General features: G+C 42.0%; 1 protein-coding gene across 2 annotated transcripts in view; it reads right to left on the reverse strand.

Moving 5' to 3' along the window:
- The window catches only part of Ptprt (protein tyrosine phosphatase, receptor type, T), a 718,198-nt gene that overhangs the window by 127,388 nt on the left and 563,287 nt on the right, over nucleotides 1-27,523 (reverse strand). Inside the window, exons 13-14 of one of the 2 annotated variants that reach the window (XM_013010740.1) lie at nucleotides 23,446-23,581; nucleotides 11,787-11,816 (exon numbers count right to left, since the gene is read on the reverse strand). In XM_013010740.1, the coding sequence (XP_012866194.1) occupies nucleotides 11,787-11,816; nucleotides 23,446-23,581 (166 nt within the window). The remainder of the gene's footprint in view (nucleotides 1-11,786; nucleotides 11,817-23,445; nucleotides 23,582-27,523) is intronic. The other variant, XM_013010741.1, reaches the window with a different exon arrangement.

Consider the following 27,523-nt stretch of genomic DNA (forward strand, 5'->3'; position numbering starts at 1 on the left):
TAACTCTCTGTCCTGTGATGGCACACTTGGTGTGATTCTCTGGCTTAGGACTGTTCACTGGAACTCTAAAACTGCTTTCTATCCGAGAGCTTGTTCAGATTCCAGCTTCTCCTCTGCCATCTTCCCGGAACCACCCAGTTCTCCTTTTTCATGTATTGGCAACATTATTTTGTAGGTATTGGCAAATCTGAGACCCTTTTAAACTGTGAACTCTTCAGGAGAAGAATCTTTTTTACCAAATACCCAACCACCTTGCTCAGTGCTTCTCACAAATGAATTACTCATTCAATGAATGCTTGGGAATAAATGCAAACTGAACATCGAAGTTGCTCAAACACATAAGAGATATAATTTGAATCACTTCTACAAAGGAAAAACTGAAGTTGAGATGGAGTTAAGAAACATCTCTACAAGTTGACCCATTGCAACAATGAGATGTACAAGATGCTATGTCAAAAAACAAACTTTACAATTTAGGCGGGGGGCGGGGGGGGAGGAAAGGTAGGGGTGTGGGAGTGGGGGATGGGGTGGAATGTGGTTGTGGAGATGGGAGGGAAGGGATTGTAGGGGAAAAACAAAGGAGGAGACAACAGTGTTTGATAAGAAATGTACTCATTACCTCATTCATGTAACTATACCCTCCTCTGTACAGCATTTTCATGATAAAAAACTTATTAAAAGAAAAGAAACATCTCTAAAGCCAGATACCAGTAGCTCACACCTGTAATCCGAGCTACTCAGGAGACTGAGATCCAAGGATCACAATTTGAAACAAAATCCAAGAGACACTTTTTAAGTAACCACCAAAACCTCGAAGTAGAGATGTGGCTCAAGTGATAGAGTGCCTTCAGCAAAAACAAAACAAAACAAACAAAAAAACTAAATAGCTGGGCACCATTGGCTCACACCTATAATCCTAGCTACTCAGGTAGCTGAAATCTGAGGATTGCGGTTCAAAGCCAGACCAGCAAAAAAGTCCCCATGAGACTCATCTCCAATTAACTACTCAAAACCTGGAAGTTGTGCTGTGGCTCAAAGTGGTAGAGCACTAGCCTTTAGCAAAAATGCTTAGGGACAGCACTCAGACTCTGAGGTCAAATCACATAAACAACAACAACAAGAAAAAAAAAAGCTAAAGGATAGTGCTCAAGCCCTGAGTTCAAGCCCTAGCATCGGTACATACACAAAAAAGAGAGATATCTTTAAAACTACAAAACCAAAATGCTCAGGATTCTTTCCCACTCAGCACCATCATCTATCTAATAATACCATGTTAAATACCTCCAAGCCTAACCAGAAAAGTAGGTAGCAAGTAGGAAAGCACTTTGGAAGAGATAAAGCACTACAAACAAACAAGATGTAATCATTATCATCATCATCAACACTTCAAGACTTAACTAAAGCACTTCCTTCCATTAAAAGCACTCTGCTGAAACACTTAGGAAAGCATTTTCCAGTTTGTGTATCTCAGAATCTTATCTTCACTGTAGCCTTTGCTTCAGGAATCACCCCGTTTTAGAGCAGTTTGTGGAAACCCACTTGTGTCCAGGAGACATATTACTAAATGCTGCAACCACAGCGGCTGGTCCTTCTGACCCTCGCTGTTCCTTGTGGTTGTTTCAGCAAGGGGTATGACTCTGGCCTTGTCTGTGATACATCTTGAACTCTTCCAGGCAGGAGCTATGCAGGAAGATCCCCCTTGGCCTCATGCCAGCGCAAGCACTGATGAGCAACAAACAATTATGAGTGAATGATTGCCCAAGGTGGGACTTTTTTTAGTTTAGCTCATCAACAGGCAATGAGGCAGTGAACTCACCTGGCTGGTGTACAGAGCGCATCCATAGGCAAGGGTAAATGCATGCTCTGAGGAGGAGTATAGAAGCTTCTCAAATCCTACTAGCCCATAGCCACATTAAAAAAAGGCCAATGCAGCCAGCCAGGTTGGGATTGCTAGATTCAGAAAGAGAATGACCTGAAGGGGGTATATTGGGAGTGCTTTGCTCATAAAAGAAGGGAAGGGAAGGAAAAGGAAATGAAGTGGTAAGGGAGGACAGAAGGGGAAACGGTGTGGTAATACTATCGCCATGATGGCTTAAGCTAACCAGAAGGGTAGAGAAGAGGTGTCTGTAACAGCACTGTGTGGCCAGTGGCTCCATGATCACCTTGGTGGGAAGCAATGCGAAGAGGGCTGCATTGGGCCGCTGATCTCCAGGCAGCAATACTGAGGGAGTCAGTCTTTCCTCTTTTTTTCCCCTCTTTTAAGAGAATCAGAGTAGTACCTCACAGAGCTGCCCCCAGGAACATTCTCTAACCACTTTCAGTTGGTCACTCCCCTTGATCAGCTGAGGAATCTTGAATATATACTCTTTATCTTTTTTATAAAATCCAAAGGCATTCATTTGTGGAGTAAAGACATTTAGAATCACCATCAGATTTTTCTATGCATCAGGATATCATTCATGCTGGGTTAGTATTAAAAGTGAAACAAAAGTATAAACTAAGAACTGAAGACTAAACGTATTTTTGCCACCTTCGGAGGAGAAATAGTCATTTGTATTTCCTCTGATTAAGGTGACAGAGCCTTCATCTTATAGATTGGCTGTGTTTGGTATTTACTCCAATAGAGTAAATGAGAAAGCATCTTTCGGTCACAATTTCTATCCAAATCTATCTGTACACATGATCAAGCCCGGTACATTTATATTTATTTCAATGTGACAGCATTCATTAATTTTATGCATATATATTTGAGATGTATGAGGACAGATACAATGTTTCTAAACCCGAAGCCAATATAATACTACAACGTTGGTGATCTGAAAGCCTGCTCTCACCATACACTGAAATAAATGAATGGGAACATTAGCTAACTTTTAGAGAATGGGATAATATAGTTCCAGAAGACAGGGAACAATATCGGAGGGGTATCAACTGCATACAGCCCCCATATCTATTCATTTATACAATCCTGACTATCATGAGATAACCTGATTTATTTGAGGTAGTAAGCTAGTTGTTGAGAAATGCAAGTGGAATAATACACAGCCCTGTCTATAAGGAAAGAGATCTGCAGAGACTCCAAAGGCAATGCAAGCAGGGAAGTGTTCGTGTGTGAGTGAGCTAATGGGTGAGTGAATGAGAGATGGATGTCATAATAAAGACATGAGTCCAGCACTATGGATGTTGTCTGTGGAAACTGGAGGAGGCCACCAAAGTAGAAACTAATGCTTGCTTGTTAAAGGCATTAGAATTAGTTGGGTGCTCATGGCTCACACCAGTAATCCTAGCTACTCAGAAGGCTGAGATGTGAGGATTGTGGTTCAAAGCAAACCAGGCAGGAAAGTCTGTGAGACTCTTATCTCCAATTAGCCATTGGAAAATAGGAAATGGTGCTCCCACCGAAAGTGGTAGAGCATTAGCCTTGAGCGAAAGGGCTCAAGGACAGCGCCCAGGCCCCAAGTTCAAGCCCATGACTGACAAGAAAAAAACAGCCCACACATTAGAATTTGCTAGGTACTGAAATGGGGGGACAGGCATTCTAGGAAGAGCACCTGGCATGGACAAAGAGGTACAACCATGTAAGAAGGAAAGACAGTGTGATGAGTGGGTGTCAAGAGGGTTTTCTCATAGCCAGGATGCAAAATACTTTTCAATGGTAATTAGAGATCACACTTTCCAAAAGACTGAGAAGAAATGGAGTATGGGGCAGAGACTGGGAACAAGCATTCTCACCCATGTCTTCCCCTGGGCTGGACAGCAGCAACACTAGGTCCATCCTTGTCCCATTGCATGCCGATGCCTTACATGCTCACTTGCCATCAGCTTTTGGTAATTGTTATGTATCATCTTTAAATTACTTTCTTCGATTCCTGGTTTTCTTCATTTCTATTCACTATTCAGTGACTGATACATTATAGAACATGGTTTCTAAATATCTCTTGATATAGTTGTTCTGTGAGTCAATGATATCTGATTTGCCACAGAGGATGATGAGAAAGAGGTTGACCTTTTAGTTTGATTGAGGCTCTACTATGCTGGGTATTTTATTTAAAAAATTGTTTCTTAAGTCTTTGCAAGACTTCTGTAAGTCATGAGTTTTAAAAGTGTTTTAAAAACCAGGAAACCGACTCTGAAAAAAAATTAAATATCTTGTCCAAGCCACACAAATGTAGAAATAGAAGCAAAGTTGCCATAAAGTTACAGAAGTAAGGAAAATTCAGTGTCTAGGACTAAAACTCCCCCTCCCTGCCCCCCGCCAGGTGCCAGTGGCTCATGCCTGTAATCGTAGCTATTCAGGTACCTGAGATCTGAAGATTGCAGTTCAAAGCCAGCCTAGGCAGGAAAGTCCATGAGACTCTTATCTCCAGTTAACTACCAGAAAATCTGAAGTGGCACTGTGGCTGAAATGGTAGAGTGCTTGCTTGAGCTGAAAAGCTGAAGGACAGTACCCAAGCCCAGAGTTCAAGCCCCACAACTGACAAACAACAACAACAAAACACCACTTTTTCTTCTCAAGCACAAAGCATTTCTCTGTTGTCTTCAGCTCTTGTGTCATTTCATTTCTTCTTGCTCATTCATTTGTTCCACATACATCTCCTGGGGCTTTATCATGTGGGTCAAAGAGCAATTTTATGGACAAGAAACGATCTTTAAACATATTTGTTCCTGCCCATGATACAAAATAACTGCAGTGATATTTACCAGGACTACAGCAGGTACAGAAAAATGGAGAAGACGTTTGGCCTATCTAGGGTAGGGAATGTCCAACCCACTGGCCATGTGAAGCCCTTGAAATCATGTGGTCTAACCTAACCAAGGCAAGTGCAGGCAGAATTCAAAGTTCAATGACATTTGGAACATTTTTCATAGCAGCATAAACACCAAAACCTGTGAGTAACACATGCCACATGACCCTCACAGAAAAAAAAATAAGAAAGAAGGATCCCTATTCCTATAAGCTGTGGGATTTGAATTTGCTGAGACGAAGAAGAGACATGCAAAGGGGAGAAGACCACGAGTCCCACACACTGTGAGAGGCAGAGAACTGGCCCGGCTGTTTTGTTCCACCACTATTATGCTTGCAGGAAGCAATGGTCCAAGGTCGAGGCCAACCAGGGTGGCTAAGTGCTATTTCTCAGCCGGAAGGGTTGGTAAACTATTAAAAGACCTAGTTCTCAAGAACTAACACACTAAAATGTCTCTATTCCAAATGATTACTGTGCCCATTACACACTTTGAGTCAAATTAACCTGTGGACACATGCCAGCGCTCCATGTCGTATAAAAAGGGAAAACACAGAACAAGCAAAAAGTTGCTCAGAGCTGTTTTGTTGTAGGGAGAAAAGAAGTGGGTATGTCATCTCACAATGTGAAGAACTGCTTGAATTTATAAAACACCTACTGTGCACAACCACCTACACACTCACTGTCTTTATTACCCTTTTGTAGATGAAGGAACTGAGGCTCAGTGTGGCTCCATGATTTTTTTTCTTATTTTCGTGCCCTTTGTCTTGTATATCAGTTTATCTGATTTGTGGAGGGGAAGGGGAAGCTCAGAAATGGTGGGGTGGGACAAAGGGTGAACCAATACAACAGCCATACTCACTAGACACTGTGTTAGAAATGAGCTTTACAACTCTTGGGAAGTAAAAGGGAAATCGGGGAGGAAAAGTGGGAGAAAATGAGGGAGGGGGACAGCACTTCAAAAATGAATGTACTCATTCCCTTACTTATGCAAGTGTAACTCCTCTGTACATCAACCTTCACGGTTAAAAAAATTAAACAAAAACAATGAAAAAAAACTCATCAGCAGGCTTCTTGTCTCTCCCAAGACACTGGCAGTTGTGCACAGAAATAAAGCTCTTTAGGCAGATGGACTTGTATTTGCACCCTGGCTCTCTACCTGCATGCAGAGTCCAAAAAAAAAGTCCCTCCATCTTCTAGAGAACAAAGCTTACAGAGAAGGATGTAGATGTGCTGGGCTTGGGAATTGTGTGGTTTGAGATTCAAACTCTGGTCTGGCTTTTCTTTCCTGGCTGTTAGATATAGACAGAGCTTCAAATCCAAGTCTTAACACCTAAATAAAACCAAATCAATGATCTCTATCTTGAAGGGCTTGTTATAAGCATTCAGTACGTGTGATGTATGCTGGGGACCTACTGGAAAGTCCTTTTATCTGTGTCTTTTGTGAACTCATTCACCTTAGTGTTTTTCAGCACCAAGAACAGGATGCAGCATGTAGTAGGAGATCAAGAAGACAGGATGAATCTTGAATCTCATCCTCTCCCTACTTTAGAAGTTTAGGGCAATGACAGGCAAACCATAATGTATAGGACAATTCTGGCCTACCGCCTACTGTTTATATGTTACAATGGGTTTCACTGGGATGTATCCACATGCATTCAGGTTCATATTGTCTCTGATTACTTTCATTCATCTCTGATTACAAAATCAGGGTTTAGTTGGTGCAAAGCCAAAAATATCCACTGGTTCATTAAGGACAATTTTGGGGATTCCTGGTCTTACATATAGACCCTTCCATTGAGGAAGAGCACACAAAAGCTTCTTTGTTTAAGGGAAATAAAATTTCTTCTCTTCCTCTACCAATTCTTTGTACCTTCTTTCATTGGCTTATTCATTTTTTTCTCTTTAGCTTTTTTTTGCCTAGCACTTGGAAATCAGCTGTCTATTTATCTATCTATCTATCTATCTATCTATCTATCTATCTATCTATCTATCTATCTATCTATCTATCTACCTGTTTTTCTTACTAAAAAGCTCTACTAAAAAGCTTTAGAGCTCTAAAAAGCTCTAAAGATTTTTATGTTAAATCCTAAATCCTCAGAACCTTGACCAGTGCCTGGCACATAGTAGCACTTCATAAATATTTGTTGAATGCAGGAGCACTGGTTTCATTGAAGAGATTGGTGAGTCAGAGTGTGTTGGAGGGTTTCTCTTCCATGGAAGATCTTGTGGCTTTTGGAGGGACCAAGCAGATCCAAATCCTGTGAGGAGGGAATTGACATTTTTTTGTTTGTTTGCTTTTTGTTTCCTCTTACAAAGAGGAAACGTGGACTTGTTGGACACAAATCACCATGGGTTCTAATTTAGGAACTTTGGGCTGGGCCCTAGGTATTATGTTTACCACAAGTTGCTGCTGCTGCTCCTTGGCTTATGTTCTAAGTCACAAAGATTCAAGGCTTCCTCTCACGAATGACACCAGCACATGCAATATGAACTCAAACATGGTTTCATGGAAGGTATCCCTTCTTGTCTGTCCCTTTCTTCAATCTCCATGCCTCTCTGAGTCCTGTCCTCTCTTCCTAGGTAGCTCCCTACCCCCAAATACCTTGTCTCTATACCTTCCTTTCTTTAGCCTTTCCACCTCCAGCACTTTCACCTTCTTCCTTCCCTATTGGTCCCTCCATAGCAATTCTGCCAAGACTTGCTGATCAAAATAGCCAGCCTTAATATTTCTCCTTTGTTTTGTAGCCTAATAGTTAAAGAAAGGTGATCTTCTTCATGAACCCCCTCACCCCAGGTAAGATGGATTCTCCCCAATCTTATTTAATAACCTGAAGAAGCAACTTCTTATGTCTGAATGTATAGGCTGTGCACCTCTGTCTTCTGCAGTTATCTGTTATTGCCAACCAACTCCTTCAATAGCTTCTTCCTCTTACTTGTCACAGCTTTCTGCCTACTGCTGGTCTGTGATGATGCCTACTTCTTACGCCTCTGAAACTTTACTCATTTAAAAATTGTTTTTAAGTTATCATTAAGTAGTTGTACAAAGGAGTTGCCATTTAACAAAGCTGTTTATGAATACTGTGTCCTGATCAATTTGGCCCCTTTCAACATTTTCACCCATCCCTCCCCCACCCACCCCTTCCCTCACTCTTCCTAATTTTGCACACATTTTGTCCACATTTCCCCCTATGTGCCTCTGCATTTGTTATCCCTTTCTGCCTGACTCCACCTCACTCCTTTTGAGTGCACACTGCCTGGTGTTTTATTTGATTTGGCCTTTCCAAGGAATAATACTTTTAGAACTCCTTTGAATCTATCATATTTCAGCTAATATGTTTGTATACACTTGCATACCACCGACTTATGAGTTTATAAGCTAAATCTAGCTCTCACATATAAGAGAAAACATGGCTCCTTTGTCTCTGGGCCTGACTTACTTCATTTAAGATAATTTTCCCCAAATCTTTCCATTCTTCACAAATGGCACAATATCTTTCTAATGCATGAGCAAAATTCTAGTATGTATATATATCTATATGTGTATCACAACTTCTCAATCCATTTGTCCACTGAGGTTCATGTGGGCTGTGGTAAATGCAATGAACATGATTGTGCTGGTAGCTTTGTTGTATGTTGGTTTGTAATCTTTTGGGTAAATGCTCAGGAGTGAAACTGCTGGATCATAAGTTAGTTTGATGTTTAATTTTTTTGGAGGAACCTCCATCTCCATACTATTTTCCAGAGTGGCTGACCAAGTCTAAAATCCCACCAACAGTGTAGTCGAGTTCCCTTGTGAAACTTTATTCATAGCTCCTAGACTTCAGCCCTTGCTCTCTGCCTTCTGATCTTTCTTCAGTTCCAACTCCACTCATTCCATATTCCTATCTACTATCTCTGAGGAAAACTCCAAATATCACTTCTCACTGAATTACCGTTTCTTTTCTTTTTTGGGGGAAGGGTCTGGTCTTAGGGCTTGAACTCTGGGCCTGGGCGCTGTCCCTCAGCTCTTCAGCTCAAGGCTAGAGCTCTACCACTTGAGCCACAGCGCCACTTCTGGCTTTTTTCTTTTTGCTTCTGTGGTGCTGAGGAATCGAACCTAGGGCCTCAGGCATGCAAGGCAAGTGCTCTACTACTGAGCCACCTTTCCAGACCCTGAATTACCATTTCTGCATGCTCAAGACTCCATGGGACATTCTTGCTTGGAAATTCCACCAGAATTCTGGGTCCTGTGTCTTTAGAACCCTAGTTATTCCCTTTGTTGCAAGCTATCCTCCTCACCCTTAGATGTCTCTGTTTCCAAAAGAATCTATTCTCCATTCTGTCCTATGCTGAGTAATCATACGAGAATGACTTACCTACTCTGAACAATTTCTACACCACTAAATAGGGATAATGGTAGTTATCAGACTGGGTTGTCACAAGAACTTATTGAGTTAATGCATGCACAAGGTTCTTGGAAAGTGTTGTTATTTTCCCTTTGTCTCTTCCTGGCCAGATGATTAAAAATACCTTATCTGTTCAGTTCCCTTAGTGCTTAGGTGGTTCATCTTCTCTGGCAAGTGGAGGTTGGGGATAAGGAGATGAGGCTTAAGAGAAAATCTAACCACCTATCTCATCTTTAAAGAAGGCAGAATAGTGCAGATTCTTGCTCTGCAGTGACACACAATAAATAACACTCAGGGTGCTATAAATTTATGGATATTATTATGGAATCCCTATGTCCCATCTACATGCATCTGCTTTCTAGTGCTGGTATTCATTTTATATTCTAGGGCTTAGCGTATTGAACTCTACGTTCATACCAAATGCAAGGTTTTTGCTTTGAATTGCACCTGAACTACAAGTATTTACATATTTGCCTTCTCTATTTCCATCCTCTCATCTCTGATTCTACCACAGTGCCAAGTGTAGCATAAATTCAGCCTCCAGTGACAGTGCTAGTTGTAATGGCTAATTTATGGAGGGAGTGATGTGTACAGAGATACTTTTGGGCACCACACACCCATTCCATGACAGTCTGTGGGAGATATGATGAGCTGCCAACCAGGAAGAACTACTTATGCCCAGACCCTTAGAGTTTCTGAAAGGAGAAAGAAAGAAAATGAACATATGGTCGCTGACTTTGGGCCAGGTACTTTACAAACTCATTTCCTCCTCAAGGTAACTTTACACAGTTAGGCACTATTATCATTTTAGAGTCCAGAGACATGAGACTCAATGAGTTTTGAATACTTGCTTACAACTGTACAGTTCCAAGGAAGCAACAGGAATGGGCATTGATGACAGACTTGCATGAGTCCTAAAGTTCACTCTCTTTCATCCTAACAATACTATCATTTCTTATCTTTACAGTGTTCCTACCAATCAAAATGTTTATTTCTCTGGCAATGAGAAAATCAGTCCTTACATACACTGATCGCCATCTCTTGCCACATTAATGATCTAAATTACTCATCTATGTATTCCTATACCAGAGCACATATAGACACCACTCAGATGACATTTGAATTATTTGATTTTTATGCTGACCTCTGATGGGCTTGAGCACCATGAAAGTGCAGTTTAAGGTCATAGTCATTTCTCCACTCACTCTTCCTGGAATGTAATGTATATGTGTAGGCATCTGTTTATTGAGTAAATAAATGAATGAAAGGATAAATGTAAGAATGAATGAATAGACAAGTCTTCCAGGAATTCATTGATATCTATATAAACCATTGGTACCTTTATAAACCATTGTTTTACAAGCTCATCACTTGGTCCTAACTGAGAAGAGTGGATGGGGAAGCCATTTTTCTGGTTCCATCCTTGGTGATGAAAGTTTTGTCAGATGGTCACCAACAGGCAAGCCTCTCTTACAAAGCTGGGTTTGTCAGGGACAAGAAAGCCACAGAATAGCGTAGGAATATTCTTTTAATTTTTTTTGTTGGTTGTGGGGCTTGAATTCTGGGGCATGGGTGTTGTCCCTCAGCTCTTCAGCTCAAGGTTCTACCTTTTGAGCCACAGCACCACTTCCGGGTTTCTGGTGGTTTATTGGAGATAATAGTCTCACAGACTTTCCTGCCCCAGCTGGCTTTGAACCATGGTCCTCCGATCTCAGCCTTCTGAGTAGCTAGGATTATAGGCTTGAGCTACCGGTGCCCAGCAGGAATATACTTTACCAGTGTTCTGAGTTATAGTCCCACTGTTTTTTTGCTAGCTAGATCTGTAATGAGTTCCCATACCTCTCTTGGAAACTCAATTTAGAGAAATAGAACGTTCACCTTGTATACATGGGAAAAACTTAATGTGGTTTTCTAACTTTTTGTTTTAGTTTTGAGGATCTATTTGATATAGTTTCCCCCTCCCTTTCCCTCATGCTTTGAAGATCTGTGCTTTACTAATGAGAAAAATGATCACTTTTATTTAGTATGTACAAAACACTTTAAAAGGCTAGCAGCCACCTGGAACGGCAAACCAAGTGCCCTGGTAATGTAAGATGACTAAATATTGAACACCAAACAGAATTTCAGCCCCAAACAAAGACTCTGGATGGTTCTGTCACCAGTGAGCCTGAGTCTAGATAAAAAACATGATTTCCCTATAGCCCTCCTCACAATATAGCAGAAGCAACCAATAGACTCCTTTCTAACCTCCGAGGCTCTAGGGCTCAACATTCCCCAGGTAGATTCAAATGGACTTAGAAGTTCTTGAGATTCTGTGATGTTGTTCAACGTATGCAAATCCTATGGCAGGACTTGGTTCTTCTCTTGCCAGAATCCAGAATTCCTAACTAGACAATTACACTCACAAATAAACAGCCGCCTCTTACAACGCTCAAAATGGGGGAGGAGGGGTTTGGAATAAGATGGCAGAAACAAAACAGACTTGAATGATGACAGCGTGTTTTCAAATGGAAAAACATCTACGAAAAATAAGAGCTACAGGTGACTTGACAGAAGTGGGTGCGAGAAAGCAAGAGACAATCAGTTGGTGCACGGAATGCATGCCACAGGTTCCCCTATGGGGCCACGAAGCAATTAACACCGACTCGATACTTACAAGTAATAGGAGTAGGAATAAGCATTTCTTCTATATATTGATGGGCAGTCAGATGAAGGAAATGTCCAAAAAGGGGGGGGGTGGGGAAAGAAAAGACAAACAAACAAGAATTAGATTTATATGAAATCTTGATTCTTACATTATTTCAGCATCCCTCACCTCAAGGAGATGGAATTTCCCTACTAATCAGAGTCTTTGAATGGCACAGAGGGAGTGAGAAAGGCTTCACTTAATGCCACCTTATGCCAAGGAAGACAAATTTCATGGTGGGCTGCTTTCTTTGTTTGAAAAAGTTCTTCCTTTTGGCCAACTAAAACTAACTTCTTATAATTATGAATCTCGGAGGTCTTTGGGGAGGGTTCTAGAGCATCTTAGAGTCAGTGTACCATACTCCTATATAGTAGTGTTCCTCAAGATAAAAATGCAGTCATTCCTTCTCTCTTCTCTGTTTCAGGTCAAATCAGAATTTGGTAAGATCATGACAAGGCAAAGGAACATAATTCAGCCAAGGCTCCAACATGGTTCCCCAGCGATTCACCCCAGTGCCCATACCTATATATGGACTGCCCACTCTGAGTCAGGACTAGCTCTGTGTCACTAGGAGAATGTATTAGGGGTTATGTTCTAGGGTTTTTTTTTCCAAACTAGAAAAAGAAGCATTATCTGGATATTTGGAATGCTTCCTTGGAAGTTATAATCTCCATGTAAGCCCAAACTTTCCTGAAGCTACCAGGCTGGAGAGATCACATAGAAAGGCCTTCAGATCCCTAAAGAGAAAGAAAATACCAAGCTAATACCCAGCTAATCCAGCCCGAGACAACAAAGTTTTCTCAGGTAAGACCTTTGATGTCATGACAAAGAAACAAGTCACTCTCTTAAGCCCTGCCCAACATGAAGATTTATCCCAGTGATGAATTGTTCTTCTTTAAGTGACGAGATGTTGTTGGTCATCTGCTATGTAGCAGGACCAGACAAAATTCAACCTCATCATGAAAGGACATTGTACTGAGGAAGAGGGCTTTCAACTTTTGTGGGCACAAACTCTGTGCCTCTGTGTTCTCTTCTATTGCTTATACTAATTTTCAAATTGTGTTTCTAGGAGCTTGGGGGTTCCTCAGGGCAGCCTCACTGGACAGAGAAGGACACTGAGAAGATGGGGCTGTTGGTACTCAACCAGGCACCCAAACCTGAGCATCTCCTTTATTTGTTATCTATTTCATAAATAGGAGCTTTATCTCAGATACCACCTGGCTAAGAACTCAAGTCTCAAAGGAAATCACTACCTTCAATTTCTGCCTAATATTCTCACTAGCTCTTGGTTTCCGAACAATCGCAAACCTCAAATAAAGTCCATGATATTCCCCATTGGTTGTAATTTGTCTTATGTTGGAAGACAATAAATAGAATGTTTTTATTTCACATCAGGTTTCACTACACTGACATTAAGTGATCCATTTGAGGAATGGGGAAAATTGCTACAAAATTTAGGTTCCCAAATCTGAGTAAGAATAGTTTCCTTCCTTCCTGAATTATTTGATTAATTGCAACCATTATCCCATCTGCTTGTCACAGGAAGACAGCATCATTATAACTGCAGAGGCATGAACACATATTCTGATTTATACCTTTCAAATGGGAAGTGGTCTCAGCCTCAAGATAGGGCTATCTCTAGGCTTTCTCTTAACTAAGAACAAAGCCCAACCTGGAGATCCCATAGTCCCAGAAGGAAAGTGGCTGAAAGGAAAACAGACACACAAAACCCCATGGCTTCTCACCAGAATGAACTAGCAGAAATGGGTCAAAGTACAAGATCTGGCAGCCCAGAAATCTCCTGGACCAAACAAACAGTAGGTCTAGATGATGAAAGAGTGAATCAGAACGGTGAAGGATGGAGATTCAATAAGCCCATGTCAAGTCATCAGAGCCTTGCCACTAACCATGCACCTGGGCCCTATAAGTAGATGGTTCCTGAGCTTCACTGCAGTTGGACTCAGGGCCTAGAAATGTTAGTACTCAGGGATGCAACGATTAGGGTCTATTGATAAAAATTTACAAATATCTGTGGCTCTAGTTTGGATGCCCCTTCTGAGACTGAATGTGGAAACTTAATCTCCAAATCTGAGTCCATAATATTTGAAGATGAGATCTTTGGGAGGTAATGGGGATCAGATGAGATCATCAGAGGATGTGGTCCCCCTTGTTGGGGCTGGTGAGTTTATGCAAAGAGGAAGAGAGAGTGTCGTATACTTGTCCTATCTCATCATGTGATGTAGCAAGAAGACCCTCCAAGAGGCTGAGGAGATAGCAGCACCATGCCTTTAGGTTTCCAAGCCCACAGAACTACAAGAAATCATTTCCCTTCTTTACAAATCAACCAGTCTCACAGATCTCATCATATACAAAGACAGATGAAGATACCTGCATACTCCACATTTTCAAGAGCACTAGGCTGAGAACCCAGAGGATTTCAAAAGCCAATGTTGCTCAGTGTAACATCTTAGGCGAACTGACTCCTCCCCTTTAGAACTCTTATTTCGTGATCCATGTACCAAAGAGTGGGAATAGATAACCACAGCTCAAAACAGCTTTAAGGAGTGAAAACGTAAGGTTCACGAGTATGTCAATTGCAGGGCCTTGAGTAAGTCATTAAACAGTCCTGCATTCAGCTGTTTCCATCTCAATCTTTGGGGCCATAAGGTATATTCTCAAAAGTTATCATGGCCATTGATTCTAAAGTATAGTTGTCGAGATGATGTTCAAATTCGATGAGGCAGTGTTTTATGCAAATTACATCAATGTAAATTTGCATTAGGTGAGATGAATACACAGTTAGCCAACACTAAGGATGGATAAAAGATGGTACAGATGCAAAGTGTGCTGTGTTCCGGTCATGAGGAAAAGTTTTCACTTCTTTAGGGATAATAACATAGGAATAAAATAAAACTGTGTGTAGCACACTTACAATGAAATACATTTTTTTATAATGTTCTTTTTTTTTCTCAGAAGTACTTGGGGAAGGGATGTTGAACCTATCATTGGTTTGCTAAGTGCATTACCATTTAAATCCCTCCATCAGTTTGTTTGTTTGTTTGTTTGTTTTCACTGGTCCTGGGGCTTGGATTCAGAGTCTGGTGCCATCCCTGAGCTTTTGTTCTCCAAGCTAGCACTCTACCACTTGAGCCACAGCACCACTTCTGGCTTTTGTGGTTAATTGCAGCATTGGTACTCACTGGACCCTATGCTGAAAATGAACTATACAACTTGTGGGTGGGGATGGGAGGGAAAAACTGGGAGAGAGCGAGGGAAGTGAAATTGTCCAAAAAGAATGTAGTCATTACTTGCTTATGTAACAGTCACACCTCTGTACATCATCTTTATAATAACAATACATTTTATTTATTTATTTATTTTTTGGTCAGTTGTAGGGCTTGAACTCAGGGCCAGGACGCTGTCCCTGAGCCTTATTGTGCTCCAAGCTAATACTCTACCACTTGAGTCACAGCACTATTTTCCAGTTTTTGAGTGGAACTTTTCTGCCTGGGCTGACTTTGACCTGCAATCCTCAGATCTCAGCTCCTGAATAATTAGGATTAAAGGCCACTGGTGCCCAGCTTAAATACTGTTTTTTTTTAAGTGACTCTTGGACTTTTCTTTATCCTATCTGGCTTTGAAGCATGATCCTAAGATCTCAGCCTCTTGAGTAGCTATGATTACAGGCATAAACCACCAGTGGCACCTGGCTCAGTCCTCTTTTTAATTGCTTATTTCCATAACAGGGTTACTTTATGCCAGGGCTGTCCTGGACTGCAATCTTCCTATTTGTGCTTCCCTCTGTTGCTGTGATAACAAGCATGCACCACTGAACCCAAACACTGACTGAGATCCAGTTTCAAAAATTTGTATTCTCAGGGTGGCCTTGAACCATAATCTCCTGATCTCTACCTCCCAAGTAGCTAGGATTACAGGCTTACGCTACCACATTTAGCTTCTTCTCAAGTCTTTAAAAACTTGTTTTACTAGCACATATTAGTAAAACAAGGGGGGGTTCCACTGTGACATTTCCATGCACACACATAATGTACCCTATCTGACTGTTCGGATAAATGTTATTATCACCTTCACTTTGCAGATGAGGAAATTGAGGCAAAGAAAGTGAAGGCACTACTTTTAGGTTATGTACATAGTAAGATGAATTTGATATCATCATAGGTCTAAGGCTCTGGACCACCATGCTGCCTGTGCTGTCTTGAATGAAAGCAGGAAAGCAAGTTATTGATAATGGACCAGGCTGCTACTGGAGAAATCTCATGCTTTATCTCTTTTAACCCTCCCTATAGCTCTAGGGAACAGATATAGCTTTTAGTTGGGGAATCTAAGGCTCTAAAAGCTCATTTCTCACTAGGCCAAAGCTTCCATCCTGAGATGAATCTCTGCAGCTTCCACAGCCACCTCCTCTTGGACTCTAGGCTGCACTCAGTATTGTGACTTTCAACCTTCATTATTGACCTCTGTCTAAACCACCTCCTTTGGACAGCATGTTCTTTATTCACGGATTTCCTCTATAAGTAGCTTTTCTGAGTTACCCAGAGGTCATCAAAAGCCAGTGTTATCCCTGATCTGGCTTCATAGAAGCTAGAACGATGGTAACTGGCAATATTGTATTAATATTACCTTTTCTCAATTAAACTGCAAAGTCTTTCAGGGTAGCCTCTCAACTCTTTCTTCTGTGACCAAAACACAGGTTACATTTGTGTTTTCTCTAAGCTTTGAAAAAGATTTACGAAAGGTCTAAATTTATAACGATACAGTGATATTGCAAGTAGCAGATTGCCTGAAACCAAAAATCCTGAGCAGGAAGACAGCTGTGCTTAGGTGGAAAAAACAACAATAATCTAAACTTAATAAATCACATACTGCAGAAGTTTCTTTTTATCTGACTGAAAAGGTTGACTTCAGGCACAGTTTTTCTTTGTTCCATACCATTTAAACAGGACTGAGTTGCCTATCTAACCACCCATTTGACTGACCTCTAATGATCCATTTAGTCCATCCATCCATCCATCCATCCATCCATCCATCCATCCATCCATCCATCTATCCATCCATCCATCTGTCCATCTGTCCATCCATCCATCCACCTGTCCACCCACCTACCCATCCACCCACCCACCCACCCACCCACCAATCCATCCATCCATTCCTTCATCCAACCTTTCTCTCAATAACCATCTAATAACAAATACTTCCTGGGCATAAATGCACTCACTCACCTATCCATCCATTCACCTATCTACTCATCCATTCAACAGTCCACTGTCCATGTCTCCATCTTTCCACAATTAAGCTGGCAAAAACTTCTTCAAGTGTTACTACATACTGTTTCCTTTAAGTTCTAGAGATGGACAAATAAAATCCTGATTCAGTCTACCTGTCTGGTGGGAGAGCAAGACAAAAAAATTGAAAAGCAAGTGATAATAATTGCTTCCACTTACCTACTGGGTTATCTCTTATGGGCCAGATACTTTTCTAGGTAAATTATATAGCTATTTTATTTAATACTTGCAATACCCCAAGAAACATTATGTGCATCTTGTATATTTGAGGAAGGAGGCTCAGAGAGGTCAAGTAACTTACCCAAATTCACATAGCTGTTGAGAGGCTTGGTCAGTATAGAATCCAGACAGTCTTACAGTTAATGACCACTATTTTATGTTGTCTTCTAGAATAATAATACATGTATGACGTGGGAACAAAAGTGAGCTGTGCAACCATACAACTGGGGGGGGGTAGAGATGGGGAGAGAAAGCAGGCAAGGTGGCTCAGAATCTCCGATGCTTGATTTGTAAAGCTAAAGAGGAGCCAGATGTGGTAGGGGGTAGGAGTTTTCAGGCAAATAGAACTGTTTGTTGACTCAGTATGTAAGTTAGCAAAGTGGGAGCATCTAGATGTGGGAAAGAATACTTAGCAAAGTTTCAGGAGTTTGAGTTCAGTCCATAGGTCACAGGGTATCTCTAAGAAGCCAAGGAGCAGAGTGCTGATTTCAGATTCATGATCTGGGCATGAGGATGAAGAGAAAGTCAGAAGGGATGGCAGCCAAATAGTTATATCAACAGCAAGGGCAGGAGATCTGTGTCTGTGCACGTGCACACATGCGCATGAGTGTGTGCATGTCTGATTTGCCATGACCATCAGAATGAATAGTCATGAAAAAGACTTCAGCATGCAAACCAGAGAAGGAAGTCCCCTTGTTCAGGATGTGTGATAAAGTTCTATTTAGAATTAGGTGGATAAAGGATGACATATTCTATTTAGGCTGTTTTCCCACCTCAACAAACTATTCACTCTCCTCTCTGACTTCCACTTCACACTCCAGCCAGAAGTTCTGTTTTATAATCTATCAGGGTTGGATGATTATCTAGAGTGTAGGCTCTATCCTCGGAGTGTCCAAGGTGGAGACCCAACTCTGTTGCTCATCAGCATGGGATATCAGGAAATTCTTTTAAACTTCATTTGTCCTGTTTTTCTGATCTCTTGTATACTATAATCTAGTAATGTGCACTGCCTCATTCCACTCATCCAGGAGTTATCATTGTGCTTGTTCTCACCGTTTCTATTGTTTTCCTTTGGTTAGACAATGTGTTTCCAGAAAGCTTAGGGCAAGAGGAGTCTTTTACATTTTCTCTTCCATCTTTCCTACTCACTTCCCTACCTCAGCACTTCATACATCATCCACGCTGAAGGCTGGTATTTGGGTCTGCATTACAAATGATGTTACATTAAGACACAGAGTGTTAATCCTGGTTCCAGGTGTTTTGATTTCACTGGGCTACTCTATTCAAATGTTTTTAGGAAATACTTTCTATGTATAAGATAGATGTGGGATAAGGATGAATCAGAACAGACAGATGAAGGTCAGTAACAGAGGCAGGATATGAATACAAATGACAAGGGTTAGACAAAACACACTTGGATCCCCACAGAGGGTGTCCAGATGGCAGAGGAAGTGTGTCTAGATCGGAGGTAAGGAGAGATTTACTAGAGAAGAAGGGAGGGAAGGAAGAAGGGAAGAGGGAAGGAGAGAGAGGAAGCAAGCAAGCACAGAAGGGAATGGGAAAGAAGGAAGGAAGGAAGGGAGGAAGGAAGGAAGGAAGGAAGGAAGGAAGGAAGGAAGGAAGGAAGGAAGAAAAGAAGAAGGGGGAGGGAAGGAGGGAGGGGAGAGGGAAGGAGGGAGGGAGGAAGAGAGAATGGAAGGGAATGGGAAGGAAGAATGATCAAGAAAATGTAAAGATGCAAGCTTAGAAGAGTCCAACATGATGAAATGCCATTTGTTTGACAAATAGGTAGAATATTTGACTTGAAAAAATACTCCATCCTACTTGATATGGAATAGTTTAAGGAGTAGGTAATGATTTTGGCCTTAACTATGAAATGCTTGAGGATTTCCAGGGGCAGACAATACAAAATAATAGAACTTCAGTGGCAGAGGAATAAAGCTGAAGACTCATCCCCACAGGGAGATGCCTTGTTCAGGCCTGCAAAGCTACCAGGTAGTATGATCAGAAATCAAATGTCCCAGGGGCTGGAGGCAGGGGAATGCCTCTGGATGTTTCTGGGGTAGAATGTTTACAGGAAATGTTTGCTACGAAGGTAAGTACTTCTTGGAAGTCTTGATTAGAAGGATTTGGGGCTCAAGTTTAGAGGGCAATACAAACTTTGTAAATGAAAAGGACTGTCAGGACTTTTAATTCAAGGACACATACCCAAAGACAAGATCTAGTAAAATTGGGGAAAAATAATCCTAGAGAGGAAAAGTGGTATCTGAACCTGAGCCATCTGTTTCCTAGTTTGTGATGTGCTTACTTTCTACTAGTCTTCTTGGAGCTTTGGAGTCACAGAGCCTGAGTTCGCATCTCAATGCAGCCTACGGCCTTGGACAACTTCAATAATTCTTCAAACTTTAGTTACCTCTTCTAAACCCAAAACAAATAAACAAAAGAAGGAAACAATAACAAAAACCTCGAGGAGCATCAGTGGCATCAACAGACCTATTCAGCTCTGATTATAGAATGACAATTGAAATATTGCAGTGGTTTAAATAGAAAATGAAGTGAGGTCCAGGTATGAGTACTGATTGCGACACCACTGATAACATCTTAATGGTGGATCTGCTCGGGCCTGGTATCTTTGTTGATCGTGCGTAAGATGAATTTCCCTGTCAGGGCTGTAATTCCTTATGCAGGTGTTGGGAATGAAACCCATTCTGACAATGAGCTCAGTGAATCTCCAGAAGAGCTCCTAAGATTGGCTGCATTTCACACCTGAGATAGCCCAGGCAGAAATTTGTCACATGGATCCTCCAAAGTTATCAACAGGACTGTAGAAATTGGGATGCTGTTTTTATTATTCTCGATCCACAAACACAGTATCTTCCATCCATTAGACTGGGAGGAGGTAATGGTGGGCAATGCCAATTATAGGGAAATTAGTACACACACAGTCTTTCAGAATAGATTTTCATAATCCAAAGTCAAGATATTCCAAGACACTCTCAGGAAAGTTGCTCTTTGGAAAGGCATAATTGGGCTGAAAGTTCATCTGGATCAAGAGGAACTGATCAGGAGAGAAAGCGATATTGGGAGTTAGAACCATTCTGGGACGTGCCTTCAACATATCCTCCTAAAATTTTCTTAGTTCTCATTAAAAAAATGAAATGGAAGAGTTCATGAGGGATTTGGAGATGTCCTGGGTACATGTTTGCCAACCTGGCACTGGTATTTCCCCACACCAGGCCATGCCTGAAGCTTTGGATCGTGCTCCAAAGTGGTCTGGTGTCATGCCATTTGAATTATATAAAACCTGAGCGCACAGGAATCTCATTTCACATCTCGTAGAACTTCTCATATGAAAGTGGCTTTCAACCACCAACTTTCAACCACCAGCATATACTGGTGAAGGCACTAAGACTTGAATTTTCTACTTTACTATATATCGAAGACACGCATTACCACATGATATTAGGTGACATAAAATATTGGTGGCCTTGTAGACCGGTGGCTACCAATTTCTTTGAAGGAGGCTAGAGAATTAGTCTAAGGGGAGGAGGCAAAGGGTAAAATAAACTCAGGATTGGAGGAATGAATCAATGGGGAATCTCTCCATGTCAGACACAGCTTGGTGCTCATGAATACAAAGTGTGTCATTATATAATGACATGGGACACACATTTCTTTTCCTCTCTCCCTTCTCCTCCCCTCGACTCCCCTCTTTTCATGCCCTTTCCTGTCCTCCTTTTTCCTCTTTTTCTTTCCTCTTCTCCCTTCTTCCTCTTCCCTTCCCTTCCTTTTCTCCTCTTTTATCACCCTTTTTTCCCCTCCCATACCATCTGTAAATTGTACCATCATCTAGACTAGAAAACCTCCTATTTCTCCAAAAGATACAGCATATGCAAAAACCAGTCAGTACCCACATCCACATGTACTATTGCCACAATGTCAGAGTTTTGCACTTTGGAAAGAAATGGTAGTCATGTGAAACCTGTTGATTGGGCCAGATGAGCACTCCAATAGACATGGGAGGTGATGAAGAGATATTCAGAGGAGGTTGAAACCACACAAAGACTCACTTTCTACTTGCTCCCACCCAGAAAAAAAAAGCCCTTTCCTTGTTCCCAGAAAGTCACACCTTTCAGAAATAGCTGTGGAGAAGGAAGTGAAATTTCTTCACAAGCTCACAGACAATGGTGACGTGGGTTAAGCGAGGCTTTAGAAAGAGCAAAATTGGAAGAGCATATCTGACTTACAAATCAGAGGCAAAGAATGAGACAATTTCAGGTCTATCAAGAGATATTCAATTCAGTTAAATTGGTCACTTTTTCCCAGGTAGACAATACCAGCCTTACCTCTGCCTCTAATAACATCAGTGAGACATCTCTAAGAAATTTGTCAATGATCCTATATGCGCAGTGTGCTTACTGCCTCCAGGAAATCACGGTGCATTGGTCTAACTCATAATGGCAGCTGATGCTGTTCTGTCAATGGTGGTAAGAGGATGCAGTGCTGGCTTTAGCCCTTTGAGGGCTCCTTACCACCAATGTTCACAGAATGCACTCTAGTTTCTCCAACAGAAAAATCAGTAGCTAGATGAGAATGCTAACTCAAGCCATTCTTCTGGCAGTTTGAGGACAGAATCATGATGGCATTAGACAAAGATATGAAGAAAGGGCAAAGTTCTGGCAATGACATATCCTAGTCCGTCTGGGTGCTGGTAGCTCACACCTGTGAGCCTAGCTACTCAGGAGGCTAAGATCTGAGGATTGTGGTTCAAAGCCAGCACAGGCAGATAAATCTGAGAGACTCTTATATCCAATTAAGCAGCAAAAATCCAGAAGCAGAGGTGTGGTTCAAGTGATAGAGCACCATCCTTCAACAAAAAAGCTACAGGATAGCATCCAGGCCCTAAGAAACAGAGAGAAAGAGAAAGAGAGAGAGAGAGACAGACAGACAGACAGAGAGAGAGAGAGAGAGAGAGAATTCTGGTGCTTATGTGGCTTTTACTGGTAACTTCTAGGTTTTTTTGAGTCTCTGATAGCTGGAAATGGAGATACACTTTCTACACATATTTTCTGCAGTCATATGTAACCAAACCCAGAGCTTCAGGCTGAGGTGTTAGTTTGGCTAATAATGTAAATGGCTGTTTTCACCGGGGGGGGGAGGTGGCACATGTTATGATTCGTATTATTATAATACAGATCAATACTTCACTGGTGCTTTGAGGATTGGAAAGTGGGAAAGTGGAGACCAAGATTGGAACTTTGGCGATGCACTGAGAAGCCATGGAGATGGAAACAGGTGTGGCGTGCGGTGACAGGCAGGGGCTACTCCTTATTTAGAGGACTAACCAATGAGTCCTAAGGTGCGCACTGCTAGCTGACCTCCCTTACACTTGGAAGTTGTCTTGTGTTATCCTCAAGCCTTGGGAACAGCTCTTAAACAGAATTGCTGGGCAGTACCGCTTGGGAATAAGGCACTTATTTCATTAGCAATGCATGCATACTATGAGAAAACTGTGTTAGCTGGCCAGATGTGCCCAGAAAAAGTATCCTGATGAGAGATGACAAGCAGAAACAAGCAGCTGGGAAGGTTTTGCAGGACATGGAGTGGGAAGAGCTTGGGGATAGGAGGAGAATTCCTGAGACCCTCACCCAACTGGAGGTTTTGCGGACAGCTCAAGAAGCTGCCACTTGACCAATGCACATCAAGGGGCGGACAGAGGTCGAGAACTGATGCATTCCTTTCTTGCAACTGTATTTCTAGGCTCATCTGATTCCGGGGCCTCTCCTTAGCTGTCTCAATGGCAATCACAAGCCAAGCAGTGAAGGCCAAGAAGACTCACTTAAGCAGAATCTCATGGCACATCAAGCTATAGAAACAACTGGTCCCATAAAAACCTAGCCTTCTCGGGGTTACTAGCCCAGCCAGTGGCACCCATCCTTCAAATACCATAAAAGAGTCCCAGTAGACTCAAGTATTTTAGGACCTCAACCATGATATCAGAAGATTCCTGAATGGACAGTGATTGATGGAATGATGGCCTGGCCACATGGGAGTGCTGGGGGTCACCTGGGGTCATTGGTGTCTTCCGGGAAGCATGAGAGACTCACCTCCTTTTGATGGTAAGCATCACCCCCAGGAGAATAATGATGAACATGAGGAGGCCAGCGATCACACCGGCCATCTTCACGGTGTTGTCCACCTGCTTCTCTGGCTCCACGGTGTTGGAATTCTGGGTGGAGGCGCCTTGGAGGAGGAATAGGAAGGAGGAAGATGTTAAGAAGGCTTAGGTGACTGGACAACATTCACAATGACAACACCATGGCAACCAAAGAGCTATGTGCCAGGCACTGCTCTAGGAACTGCCTAGACATTTTAAATCCCCACTTTGAGAATTTAATCCTCAGTGAGTTTGGGATTCTTATTTGATCCTTTGGAAGAAGGGATGGACATGCAGGGAAATTAAGTCAGTTCTTCCATGGGTTTGATAGCTGCTGGGTAGGAATATCCTGTCCTTCTAGTGGAATCAAGTAGAAGCTTCTGCTTTCCACTTTGTCCCTTACAACTACCATCTAGCTTGTGGGTCCATAGACATTTATGATAAATAAAATGACAGTTACATGATTTAAAAAAATGGTGGGCTGAGGCAACACAATTCAAAGCCTTGGAAATTTAAAAATAAAATGATAACAATAATTGTTCTGTTTCTTATTAAGCAACAAATGATAGGATACAAATTTAGTGCATTAGAGAGAGTTTGCCTTGGGTTCCAAAAACATAGGTTGGATCTACTGTACACTGGGCATTTATATGAGGCTCTGTGCTCTACCAGACGTGGATTTGTTGATTCAGTCCCTGGTAGAGGAAAGCAGGGAGCTGGCTACTTATATTCTTAGCCCTGTGCTGGGTGACTCTTGGATCTAGCTTGGTCAACTCATACAGCAGTCTTGAAGGTAGGTACTGATTTGCCCATTTCCTAGATGAGAAAATAAAGGGATGTGCTGGAAGTCACATGGTTGGTAGGCAAGAGTCAGGGTGGCACAGGTCTGCTGACTCCATAGTCAGAAACCTCAAATTCAACTTTCAAGACTTCTAAATCCTCTATTCCTTTCTACCTAAAATGACCACATTGCTTATGCCATAGAAAAGTAAATAATGGAAGAAAACCAAGGCCCAGCCTCTAAACTAACTTCCTGTTTCAGAGTCTGGAGTGGTCCAGGGGACATACCAGCCCCCATTTGTCCATTTTCTCTTGCTGTCTTTATATGCCCACTGGCACTTCATTTGTATAAGGCAGATTAAAGTCCAAAGCATCTGTTCCCTAACCTATCCCTACTTTTCTGCCACATCAGTACCCATTCATCCTTTATCAGCCAATGCACTTTCTTTGGCCCCTAGGAGAGTTTCTTTCTCTTCTCTAAATTTGGATAAAACTTTGTAATACTTTGCACATGCCTCAAAGTTATCTCTTACCAGAATGTACTGATATTATTAGTTATTTGTTTCCCCATCTGTCTTCCCCACTGGTCTATAAGATCCTTGGGGGCAGGATTATGCTCTGTTTATCTTTGTTTTCCCCATGTTAGCATGGAGCCTGACTCATAATAGAGGCTCTCTAAATGTTTGTGGTTTGCTCAGAGTTTAGCTTAAAGGGATGATGTCGCTGCCCACACAGACATTTGTCCTTATGGAACCAAATCAAATTTTCTCCTTGTTTTAGTGATGCATTCACAGAACTCAGTGGAGTCAAGAATGTAAGAGATGCTAATACCCATAAGCTTCATTTCTGATTCACCAGACACACTGAGGTTTGAGAACAGCCCTCCAGCACACTGATGCACCTCTTCCTTTTTGCTTCAGAACGAGTGCAGAGTACATTCTCTCTCAGAGCACTTTAGCTAAACTGCTGTAACTTGAACTAGTTGGAGTTACCCAAACTGAAGAACGAAGATGGGTTCTTCGAGAATCAGGGGTCGCATCCTCTTTGTGTCACTGACGCAGTGACCAGCACAGGAATTCCCCCTCCTCCTCTCAAGAATTGTGTAACAGATGAATATGGAATGATATAATTTGCTTTAGTCACTCACTCGTGCATCATTTTTCTCCTGAGCAACCATGTGCCATGTGTCAAATTATGTTGTCTGTAGGGCCAGAAAGCTCCCTCCCCAAAGTACTTGTGGGTGTCAGAATTTAAGAACCTCTTTCACCAGCTCAAGGCAAGACCAATTCATCAAATTCCAGGTCAGCTGAGAAGGCTTGGCTCTGCCCATCTATAGACTAGAGAATTCCTGAAATTCCTGAAGTGAATTGGAGCAACTCCTTCTCCTCTTTAGCAGGGGCAGGCTGACATTCTAGAGTAGGGGTTAGCTCCGAGTAAGACTGAGGTAACTCCAAAGATGAGATCTCTAAGAAGTGTAAGAACCTCAAATCACAATGCCTCCGTATCAGTCTTGTTTGGATGAAGAGTTTTCTCTAGAGCACTGACTCACTGATATAGTTAAACTTAACTTAGTTGTGCCTGATCCTATTCTAGAGGTTGGGAGGGCAAAGGTTAGACAGCCTCTGGAGAGACTCCTCTTACCCTAGAAACATTGTTGTCAGTTTGGTCTAATGAAATGGTTACCAGCACCTACAAGAGGATGGGCATTTGGTGAGATTGTGATGAGCAGAATGGGTACACTTCCTATTCGCCAAGAGTCTATCATTAATGGGACTGAAGGGGATACAATGAAATAACCAAGAATCAGTAAAAGGAAACCTTCCATTTTGTCACAGGCTTGAACAGAGAGGTGCATGGCTTTGGCAAGGTGAGTCACAAGGCAGTGAGTCACTTCTGGAGGCAGTGGCCAGTCGGGTGAACACCAGGGCTGCAACAGGAGAAGGAAGTGTGGGAGGAGTCCATGGGAACAAACTGCTTAGGCTATGGTTGACAGGACAACTTCTAGAAATGAAAGGCATTCAGGGGAACAAGAAAGCAAGGAGAGCAGGCTAAAAGAGAAGCTGGTAAGGTAGCAGGGACCATTTCACACAGGACATTACAGGCCACAATGAGGGGCTTTTACTGATACCCAAGAAACAGAGAGCGTGAGAGAAAGAGAGTCATTTATGTGCCTCGTGGAGGTAATGACGTGATCAGATTTGTATTTCCAACAGATCATTACAGCATCCGTAGGGAACCAAAGTGGGTCAGAAAGATGAGTTTTGAGACCATTGCAGGCATTCAGGTAGAAGGTGATAGTTGTTTAGACTCAAGCAATGACAGTGGACATTCAGAGATGTAATAAAAGGGACAGTCAGCTGAAACAGAGATACATAAACTGTGTTGGTGGATGGGGTCTAAGGAATAAAGGAAAAAGGTATGAAGATGATGGTTGCAAATCACTGTTTTTCCTGATGGGGTAGATGCTACCTATAGGTTCCAGAAACAACAGAGAAAGAGGAAGTTTAGAGTAAGACTATGTACGTGTTTGGGCAATTTGAGCTCAAGAGATTACTCCAAAAAAGTAAGGAGCTAAATATGTGGGTCAAGAGTTTAAGCTGGAGGTAAAAATGTGAGTCATATGCACGGCAGTGGTACCTGAAATCTAGAAGTCAGTGAAGTAATTCAGGGAGAGAATAAAAATTCAAAAGCAAAGCAGATCTAGAAGAGAGGCATGAGGGTCTTCAGTATTTAGTGAATGGGCAGAGGAAAAGTATTCTCCATAGCAAACCGGAGAAGCATGCAGAGATGTAGGAAGAAAACCTAGGAATAGTGCAGCACCCTAGAGGAACAGAAGAAAGGAGTAGTCAACTGTCTTGTCAGGTGCTGTTCCCAGAGGAGAATTAAGCACCATGCCCAAAGGAAAGCACGGATCTTGGAAAGGTGACTCAGTGGTAGAGTGCTTGCCTTGTAAGCCTGAGGCCTGGGTTCAATTCCTCAGTACCACTTAAAGCTGGAAGTGGTGCTGTGGTTCAAGTGGTTGAGCACTAGCCTTGAGCTGAAGAGCTGAGGGACAGCGCCCAGGCCCAGAGTTCAGGGTCCATGACCAACAAAAGAAGAAGGAGGAGGAGGAGGAGGAAGGAGGAGGAAGGAGGAGGAAGGAGGAGGAAGGAGGAAGAAGAAGAAGAAGAAGAAGAAGAAGAAGAAGAAGAAGAAGAAGAAGAAGAAGAAGAAGAAGAAGAAGAAGAAGAAGAAGAAGAAGAAGAAGA

Source organism: Dipodomys ordii, unplaced genomic scaffold, assembly GCF_000151885.1.
Source record: "Dipodomys ordii isolate 6190 unplaced genomic scaffold, Dord_2.0 Scaffold13, whole genome shotgun sequence".
Taxonomy (NCBI): domain Eukaryota; kingdom Metazoa; phylum Chordata; class Mammalia; order Rodentia; family Heteromyidae; genus Dipodomys; species Dipodomys ordii.